At 44.9% G+C, this 10,011-nt stretch overlaps 1 protein-coding gene across 2 annotated transcripts in view; it reads left to right on the top strand.

Annotated features, from left to right (window-relative positions):
• The window catches only part of GRIA1 (glutamate receptor, ionotropic, AMPA 1), a 116,440-nt gene extending 107,411 nt beyond the window's left edge, over positions 1–9,029 (top strand). The window contains exons 14-15 of one of the 2 annotated variants that reach the window (XM_009081472.1): positions 6,298–6,432; positions 8,495–9,029. In XM_009081472.1, coding sequence (XP_009079720.1) covers positions 6,298–6,432; positions 8,495–8,683 — 324 coding nt within the window. In that variant the 3' untranslated portion in view covers positions 8,684–9,029. The remainder of the gene's footprint in view (positions 1–6,297; positions 6,433–8,494) is intronic. The other variant, XM_009081473.1, reaches the window with a different exon arrangement.
• The last annotated feature ends 982 nt before the right edge of the window (positions 9,030–10,011 follow it).

Below are 10,011 nucleotides of genomic sequence, written 5' to 3'. Positions count from 1 at the left end.
GGAAAGAGCAGTGGAAACCTTGACTATTTTCATTAACCTTCTTGTTCTCAGTCAGAAATATAAAAGCTGCTGCTCAGCCCTGGCACCTTTATCCCAGAGCTGCAGCAAGACCTTTGCAATTGCCCAGCATTTGTTTTGCTCTCAAATGCCAGTGGGGTTCCCCAACTGAAAATCAGAAAAGAGAATGCATTTTTTTTCCTTTCTATGTTCAACCCACCTCCAGAGCCAGATGGAGTGGGTTGGGCTGTAAGGTATTAAAGATATTCAAATTTCATGAGAAGGGGAAAATTTCTAGAGTTTTTGGTAGGTTGTCATATTTTTCCCACCTGGCCTAATTGTCTGAATGTCACCAACTGCTTTATTGCATTGTAAAGCATTCTGGGGCTGACAGATGCTATTTAAAATCAAATTCTGCTCTTCTCTGCAGCATCGCACATATCCAAGAATAACCCTTCCATAAGACATGCTATACAATATGGCATTGGTCCCACTCAGGCAAAAATCTAATTGACTTGTAGGGTGTGTATGTTTTGCAAGGTAGCCAACTGAGCAATAGTCACCATATGAATGAAAAGTAATCACTTCTGCTGGGAGACTGAAGCCATGACACAGCTTCCATTATACCTTCACCACGAGCCTGCATGCGTCAGTGCTAGAGAAATTCCAGAGCCAATAAAATGCCCGTAAGGAAATGGATGTGAAATCAGTTTAGCTTAAAACAAAATCCCTAAAATTCTGTACTTTATCACTATTCTGGTGGGGAAAAAATAAATAGGAGTAGTGCATCATTCCATACAATAGGATAACCTATAGGGACAGAAAGAGAAGGTTTGGGACACATGGGTTTATGTGGATAGTATGACCCCAATATTGGTCACATGTTATTTACATGTGCTTGAAAAACACAATCATACACATGTGAATCACATGTGAATGAGATTGGATCCTAAGACCATCATGAGAGCTGCTTGAAACTCCATGTGTGAAACCACTAGGCACAAACCTTAAAACCTTAGAAGTTTCTACTGCGAGTGGAAGATCACAGTGAAGAGTCCTGGCTGTTGCACAAAAGGATCTCATCTCTGTTCCTTGCTCAGCATCTGCACCATGTCTGCAATAGCAGTGTGATACAAAACCTCAGAGAAATCAACATCACCTGACCACTCTCCCTCCTACAGAAAGACCAAGCAATTGCATTTCCTGCTTGTTCTCATGAATGCATCCAGGCAAACGTATCCACCTATTGTCCACCTGAGTTCTATCCATTTTGCTTCTTGGGTTCTTTTGCACCTACCACAAACAAGCTAAGCTATCCAGCTGCTGCATGAGCATCTCCCTCTTACCCCATGGTGCCCTCAGTCCAGGCATGAGGCAGGTCAGGCAAGGCTGAGCTCCAGGTCCAGCTTCCCCCATCCTGCCCATGTTGGGCACAGATCCCAGTGGCACAAGGTGGACCTCCTTCAGCCCACATCTCCTCAACATCCAAGGTTCAGAGCAAAGTCTGAGAGGTTGGAGACCGTTTCATATCTTTCTCCCAGGCATAACAAAACCTTCCAATTTCTTTCTATTGTCTCTTAGTTTGCAGTTAGAAGATTTTCAGAAGAATAAATGAATACTAACAAAGAGGGATGAGGGCCTAGCTGGATGCAAGGTTTGTGCCCAAGGTTTCTAGCCAGATCCAAATAAATCCTCTAGTGTTTCCCAAGCTTATGTTCACTGGCCCCAGATGATGTTTCATGCCTGTACTGACTTCTATGCATCCTGTTTTTAATCTATTTACCTATGTATTGCCCACAAAGTTTTTTATCCAGAGAAAATCCCATAAAGAAAAAGTAGATACATTAGTGGATCTGAATTCATGTAGCTAAAAACCATCCACCAATTCCTGGTCCTGTCTCCCAGCTTTCCTGCACTCCCCTCTACTTGCTACAGCAGAAGAGAGACAGACGCTCTGTAACTGGGCAGTTTCCCAGAAGGACCCCATTTTACAAACAGACTGCTTATTTTCCAGGCTATGAAATGTGCTGTGGGATTGCAAGGGATGCCTTGGGTTGTTGGAAGGTAATGACAAGGTGGACATCAGGGCAGATGGATGTGATTCTCCTCAATCCTGATATTGCCTTGCCCTGCCTTTGCAGAGAATTGGCAGGTCCTCAAACCAAAACATCTTCTCATGCTGGGTAACCTCATCCCCACAGCCATCCCTGTACTCCTTCACATCCCCTGGCAGCACTCTGAGTCGATGGCCAGTGCTGTGTCCTTCACTGCTGAGCTTCAGGCCTTGCCCCAGTAAAGTCTACCCAGTGCCTGATGTAAAAACTCAACTTCTGGACAGTTCATCTTCTATGGAAACTGCAACAGCTTGAGGTGCCATCACTCTGTGCTGCCATGGGCTCTGGTCATGCCAGGTGACAGAAGGGACCAGCCCTGCTGGAAAACTGGGCAAATTTTGCCCTAATGCCTTACAGGCATGGAGGATAAATAATGACAAAGAGGATGATGGACATGGTGCCACGTTTGAGAGTAACAGACAGGAAGGTGCCTGGTTGCTGCAGCAACAAGGCTGGGCTCTTGGGAAGATGGGTTTTTCTTTCTTTTTTCACCTGCCAATCTTCCCCCCACGTCAGCACTCTGCCGCTGCGGGAGACGAGCAGTGACATTTACACTCCCACTAACAAGCTGGTTCGGTGCTGGGCAGCTCTGCAGGAGAGCATCTGGTGTCACAGAGCCTGAGCAGAGAGGAAGGGAGGGTCCTCTCAAGTAGATAGCATAATTTGAGACTTTTTAGTATTGTGAGCTTTATTAGGGCAGGATCATGCATGGAAACAGCAGGCAAAGATTCACTGGGGCTTCTGACCCTTCATGTGGGTCTGGTCCTGCATCCTCCCTACATGGGAGCAATAAGATGTCACTCCTGCCCAAAGAACATCTCTGCATGTCCTGCTGGGAGAGGGAAGGAAACAAAAATGAGTGAAAGAGGAGGATGAGCAAGAAGTCAAGCATCACCACAGGGGTAATTTCACCTCTTAGCCTGCTCATGGTAGCAGGCTGTGCCATCAGCCATGCCCCTGCGGTTCAGTGTTCCTCACTGCTCCTTAAAGCTGCCCATGTCTTTGGCTCCTTGGGAGAAGTCATATTATGGTAGCAGAGGTGAAACTCAGGTGGTGCTCTCTCCCTCCTAGCTCATTTGTCCACTGCTGTGCCTCACAATACTTTCCTTTGCCTTCTGATTAGACAACTTTCAGTTCACCCAGATTGTCCCAACAATAATAGTAATAGCAATAACAATAATAATGATGCTACTGCAAACTAAATGCAAGAAAAATGCAAGAGCCCTGAAATGAATAGGATGAACAGTGGTTCAGGAAACTGCTTTGCCTCTTCTCGTCTCTCTCACTAGTTGTTTTGCTGCTGGCATCAGGAGGAAATTGGGAATTAAGAATCAGCAGCCTTTCCTGGCTTCCAGTCTGCTTTGCCAGTGCAGTCAGCTGAGAAGATGCCTTGTTGGACCATGCCCCCCAAACTGGGAGTAGAAATAAATATTGTGGCCAATAAAACCTGAAATTTGTGTATTCTCATGACCAACAGAGCCAAGGAAGACAGATTTCCTAAGGATCTGTGGCTACAAGTCAAAGACTCTGATGCTAGTATGGATTGTGCTGATATTTGAGTGAGAACATCAATAGGTTTTCTCTTCTCTACAGTGTCATTCTGTTTCACAAAGCTTGGAGGCTCCTGAAATCTTGGAGATCTCCACCTTTCCGTTAAACCAAGGTGAAAGTGGAGGCTGAAGATTATTAGTGACACACACACAAATAGGCTGCTCCACCTGCATTCCTGACCCCATTGTTCCCTCTGAGCAGAGAGAATGGGCTAATCAGCCACATTCCAGAATGGAGCCAGGCTAAAGGATCAGCATGTCCAAGAGGGCAGACCACCTCTAGTGTCTTTACCCCTCCCTGAAGCTGATGCAGCCCCTCCAGACTGAATTTATTACAGAGGCAAAATACCTGATGTGTTTCAACCCAGTTTCCTCAGAGTAATTGCTCTGGTCTTCTGTATCTTCACTAAAACACTCCTTGCATTTCCCAGCTGGTGCTCAAAAGTATACTCAATAATCTGCAGAGAAGAGATGACTGAGCAAATGTACAGTCAAGCCTGGGGGAAAAAAATGCATGAAGGCAGATTAGAAAAGACCAGATAAATAATCCTGCAAATATTGAAACTGCAGCAATTAAGAGGATATATACAGAAATCTCTCAATACAGAGAGCACACAGGAAGCATCAGCAAGGTTACAAACTGACCAACATGTGAAGGCTATACAAGGGAGAAACCCAGCCTTCCTGCCAGCAGTGACCATCACATCTGCAGCAGTGCAACGGACACAGTGACAGAAGTGAATCTCTTGTCAAAGCCATGTCAATCAGCAAAGCACAGAAAATTAGATCACTTGTGGGGTTTTTTTCCAGTGACCGAAACTCCGCAGGGGTGGCCTCATACCAACCTGAGCATCTTTCAGCAGAGGGTTCAGGATGGAAAGTTGTTCCCAGAGTACTGGAGCCCACAGCAAGAGCTGCAGCTGGGCAGAAATTTGGCAGCTCACATGGGCAGTGGGTCAGATGAAGGAGAAATAGAAAAAAAGCATTTTTAGCATTCTTGACCAGAACCCTCTTCTTACTAAAAAATTCATTATGTGCTCTTCTGTTGCCAGAGGTAATTTTGAAAATTGAGATGGTTTAATGTTTTGAGGGTTAACTTTTTTTGCCATCAAACCCTAATACAGAAAAAGACCAAATCCAGTCACAAAACATACTTATCTGAAAGACAGTGCTGGTGTCAGGCAGACTGATCTTATATCAAAAATTTCCATGCTTATGTTGGAGCTCCGTTTTGGACCTTTTTGACATCACTCCAATATACTTTTCTGCTTTCTGAACCCTCACCCTTCCTTTAAAGCATGGGTTGCTTATTGTAAAACCTGCCAAGCAAAGCAAGTGAATCAAGTGTCCTACAAGGGCAAGGAACAGGCTGTGCCACCCACCAGTCCACGTGTCCATGGAGTAGCAGAGAAGAGCACCACCAAGAACAGTGCAGAGGCTTAATTACCAACTGCAGACACTTTACAGCCATCAATATTATTCTTTAACTGTGTGGCTACATCTCAAATGAGCCATATACAATTTTCCTCCCACATCCAGGGAGCAGAGCTGTCAATGCTGGTCAGACTATGGTCACTCCAACAGATGTGCACTGACCTGTTGGGTTGGCCCTGGGGAATCTCTACCCGCAAATACATATCGAGTCGATATTGCAGAGCAGCAACAAGCATGGAGCAGGGGACCTCTCTCGCTGCACCCTAGAGAAAGTCTGTCCTAGAAACAAGACACTTGTAGACAGAGCTGAGCTAAGTTTGGGGTCTCATCACTGCCCAGATTATCTTAACACCCCAACTCAGCCTGGTCAAAATGGATGAGAAGGCTTTGAAAACTGCACTGGGTGACATCCGGGTTAGATGTTGGAACTTGATTTCCTTCACAATGAAACGAGTCTTTCTGACACTTGCCTCTTCCTCAGAGAGCTGTGATGATCCATTAAGCAATTGTCAAATCAGAATGGAGCTGCTGACTGAGAGTTGTGGCCCATTAATAGCCCTATTTATTGCCAACCAAATAATTAGCTTAGACATGCATCGGCAGGTCTTGATTGCATATGAAATAACTGCCTTATTACATAGAAATCAAACGAGTTTCTGAGGACAGCTCAGGTGTCACCTCAACCCCAGTATTGAAGAGGAAAAGAAAGGAAAAAGCCCAGCCATTTCGATGTGTTGCTCAGCAACAGAATTTGCGGGGGAAACAATCTAGGAATGAAGGAATGAGCATTTCCAAGAGAACAGGTTATTTCAGGCGAGACATCAGGGACAAGCAAATGTCACAGAGGAGGAAAACTTTGAAATTTTTTTCCTCCTTTAATCAATAATTCAAACTAGACATTTTGGGTAAAATAAGCATTTAAGTTAGCTGATTGAAAAATGGAGATCCCAAACCTTTACAGAGTCACATTGCTGAAGAAATGTTTCTTTTTGTTTGTGCGAGGGAAATGTTAGATTTACTAGACACTGAATTAAAAAATTAAAAATGCTCTTAGAAATGCCACTTGTTCATTTAAAGAGGAAGACGATGTAATGCCAGCATTGCTATATTGTGCAGCATCCCTCCCAGAGCAATCCCATATTAATTTTGCTGTTCTCCTTCCCCTGTGCCCTCCCTTCCCTCCCTTCTCCTCTCTCTTCCAGGACAAGACGAGTGCACTGAGTCTCAGCAATGTGGCAGGGGTTTTCTATATCCTCATCGGTGGGCTCGGACTGGCCATGCTGGTTGCCTTAGTCGAGTTTTGTTACAAGTCCAGAAGTGAATCAAAGCGGATGAAGGTGGCAACCCGTTCCCCGGCCTTTCACACCTTCTCTCTGATCCTACCCCGGCTCCAAAGCTGCCTTCAGAGACGGATGCAGCCCAGACCATGGGTGGAAAGCCAAGACATAGGGATAATGAAGTGACCGTGTCACTCAACTTGCTAGAAAGAAATAGGAGCATCAGAGGAAGCTGAAAGAGAGTTAAGAGGGCTATAGAGGGTAGCTGATGCAAGATCAGACATGTGGCATAATGCTAGTTCAAAATCCAGATATAGAGCAAAATCATAGCACAAACAGCGACAAGAACACATTGAAATTCCTTAAAACTAACAAAAGCAGACTATGGCAATGCGTGTGCAGCATGGATGAAGTGTGCTGGGGTTGGTGTGATACAGCAAGATGAGAAAAAATCCCCAAACCCAAGCAGTTAACAGCAAGATAAAACTGGGGGAGCACAGTAATGAATCACATCCTGTTGTTCCCTTTGCTGGCACCCTGCTGGCACCATTTCCAGGCTGACAGCAGTGGTATATGCTCAGAGCATGGCTGCCCTGGAATGGATGATGTGGGTCTCCACATTCAGAATTATGGATCCTCTTACAGAGAGGTTGTTCTCCAAGGTCTCCTGTAATTTTTTTAACTCCACCCTGTCATGGTTGTGCAGAAGAATACTTCCTGTGACCCAGGAGATCTGTTTCAGCCCTAAATTCTGGTGTGCCTAAATTCCAGAGAGTCGTGTCAAGAGTGGATTAGATTTGAGAGCCTTGGGGATACAGATTTAATGCAGCATCTGTGGAACAAATATATCTTGTCTTAGATGACTAGCTGAGGTGATCCCTTATACAGATACCATGGTGTACAAGGAAACACTGGGATATGTAACACATCCCTTTACTCCTTCATCTTGACCTCTCCCATGAGCATGGAATTTGATATATGAAGTATACAGTGAGTTTCCAAAAATCCAGGTAGATTTTTACTTCCCTGAGGACTGAAACTTGCCCAGAATCAAAAGGAAAATAAGCAACTGCTTCTTTGGGTTTTATGTCACCATTTTGCAACATGCTTAATGTTTTGTCAGCAATAATGACTTTTCTAATGCACTGAAAATGTGCTACAGCTCTTTCCCCATTGAGGTTCAGAAAATTCCACAGGCAATGAGAAGTACAGGGATAAGATAATGTAAGCAAATAATTCCCTGGAAATACCGAAATTAAATTATACTTATTGTCTACCCTGTAAAGTTAGGTATGGCAATGAGTGTCAGAATGCAATACCTCCATAGTTTTAGTCTTAAGGAGCTCTGCCCTGCTGCTGGCTTCCCTGTGTTCCTTGAAATGACCCACTAACTCATGTCCAGGCTACCTTGTGGTGCTCTTGCCTTGTTAAAACAAGGCACTATGGGAAGGACTCAGTGCTTCCAACGTTAACACCTGTGCTAAGCTTGTCCCATCACCAGTGGCTGCCCCACAAAGCCAGTCAGCACAGAGCAGGCTCTCTCTGGGGTCTGACCCAGATACCCCTCTGAACCCAACCTCTGCTCAGCAAGTACTTCCAGATGCCCTGAAAGCAAAAAATGGGGATGGTATCTGGAACAGGAAGATAAGATTTGGTTTCCTGAATTAGGTTTACATTTCCTACTTACTTCAGTCATTGCCGTAGACAAAAACATAGGCACATGCTCAAATTCTCACATGAGGAAAGTTAAACATATGCTTGCAGTGAGTCAGAGTCCACTGTGCCTAACAGTCCTGGAGTAGTAATAGCATCTCTATGGGGGAAGTGTGTATAATACCTCTGCTCAGATTCAGGATGACTGTTCTTATGTTGTAGAGTTGGAATAGTTTTTGCATATGGCACTAATGTTTTATACCTCAAAATACTGCTGAAACATTTAATTTTGCATGTAGGAAAGGTGTGAACTAACAGAGCAGATGCAGGGGGGACATGCAGAAGGAGTGAGAGTCTGAGTAGAGACAAGGAGGGAAAGAACAGTGACAGGAAGACAACACTGGTTAATATTGTAATTTCTCCAACATTGCTAAGGACAGGGGGAGACCCCCCCGTCTTTCCTAAAAAGGGTTTTTGTTTAATCCCACAGCAATCAATCAACGAAGCCATACGGACATCAACCCTTCCCAGGCCGGCTGCAGCAGGAGGCAGTGGAGAAAATGGACGTGTGGTCAGCCACGATTTCCCCAAATCCATGCAGACGATCCCATGCATGAGCCACAGCACTGGCATGTCCCTGGGAGCTACAGGATTATAATTGGCCTTTTGACCCATTGCCTGGGTGAGAGCAGGGGGCAGCCCAACTCCACCCCTCCAGAGCCAAAAAACATACCCAACACCAACAAGACAAACGATGATGACAGAAGGGACAATTGGATGGATCTTCTCAAGGAAATTAAATCTGTTTCCCTTTTTATTTGCAAGCAGATCCACTGGCAGGAGAACAGAAACAGGTCTGTACTGCAATAAGGAGAGTGTACTGGGATTTAACAGACTCGTGAACCGTCCCTGATCAAAGAACCACTGGAACACTAATGAGGACTATGCCATTTTGTTTTAACTTGGTTGTTAATAAGTCTTAGTGTGTGCAATATATATATTTTTTCTTACTAATTCCTGTGGTGTCAGGGTAACATCAGCCCTTTCCCCCTTCCCTGCTCAGTCCTTCAATCTGGTTTAGTTTGGGATGCAAACCACAATGTCTGAGATACTAACGGCAAAAAAGAAAAACCGATACATGACAAGTTGAACTCACTGCAGGGCGTCAGCATTGACCCCTTTTGTCCATCGTGATTCTGCCTTCGTTGTTCTGTTGTGAACTCAGACTGTGGAGTTATTGCAATGAGGCAGACAGAGCTGTCACCAGCTCTCCCTGCAGCAGGAAGGACTTGATGCAAGAAGGAACCTGAACAAAAACACAAAGCTGTTTTACAGGGGGCAAAGTCATGGGTGAGTTTGGAAACCCTAGGTAACCTGAGGACAAAGTGGTAATTCTTCCAGAGATGATGAGTGGCGGTTCAAGAGAAGAATCATGTGCCTGGAGTGGAGAGCATCATATGTGGCAGACTGGAGCAGATGATTGGTCTAAGATCATGGTCAGCTGCTGTTTATGGAAGAGAGAAAGTAAACATGGTATTCCCCTCACATGCAACTCTCCTGCCTAGGTTATTGGGGGCTAATAAGCAATCGTGAACCATTTCTTCATTGCTTAGCTTCTGTGTGTGCTCTCTTTTTGGTGGTCACATAAGGGAACCACCTTGAGCCAGGAACAGACCATCTCAAGACATCCAGTTCTAGATGGCTGCCTATTAACCAGTAAAACATGCTAGAAGTCATGGGGCTGCAATGGGAATATCCCTGCCTTTTTGCTCTGAAATCCCTTTATGGCCATTTTTTTCTAACTAAGAGGGACATTTTGTAGGGAGCTGGCCAGAATGGATTCCTGGAAGGAACTGCTGAAGAAAACCAAGGTGGAGACCCTACAAGAGTTCATTCAAGCAACCGTGACATTCAGCAGCATCAGGGCTGGTCAAACTCAACCTCCCCATCAAGTTGTGGCCTGTCTGGGTACAAAGCCAACAGTAG

Source organism: Acanthisitta chloris, unplaced genomic scaffold (genome assembly GCF_000695815.1).
Source record: "Acanthisitta chloris isolate BGI_N310 unplaced genomic scaffold, ASM69581v1 scaffold2099, whole genome shotgun sequence".
Taxonomy (NCBI): Eukaryota; Metazoa; Chordata; class Aves; order Passeriformes; family Acanthisittidae; genus Acanthisitta; species Acanthisitta chloris.
The sequence above is the reverse complement of the archived record's forward strand: the minus strand, read 5'-3'. Positions and strand labels throughout refer to the sequence as shown.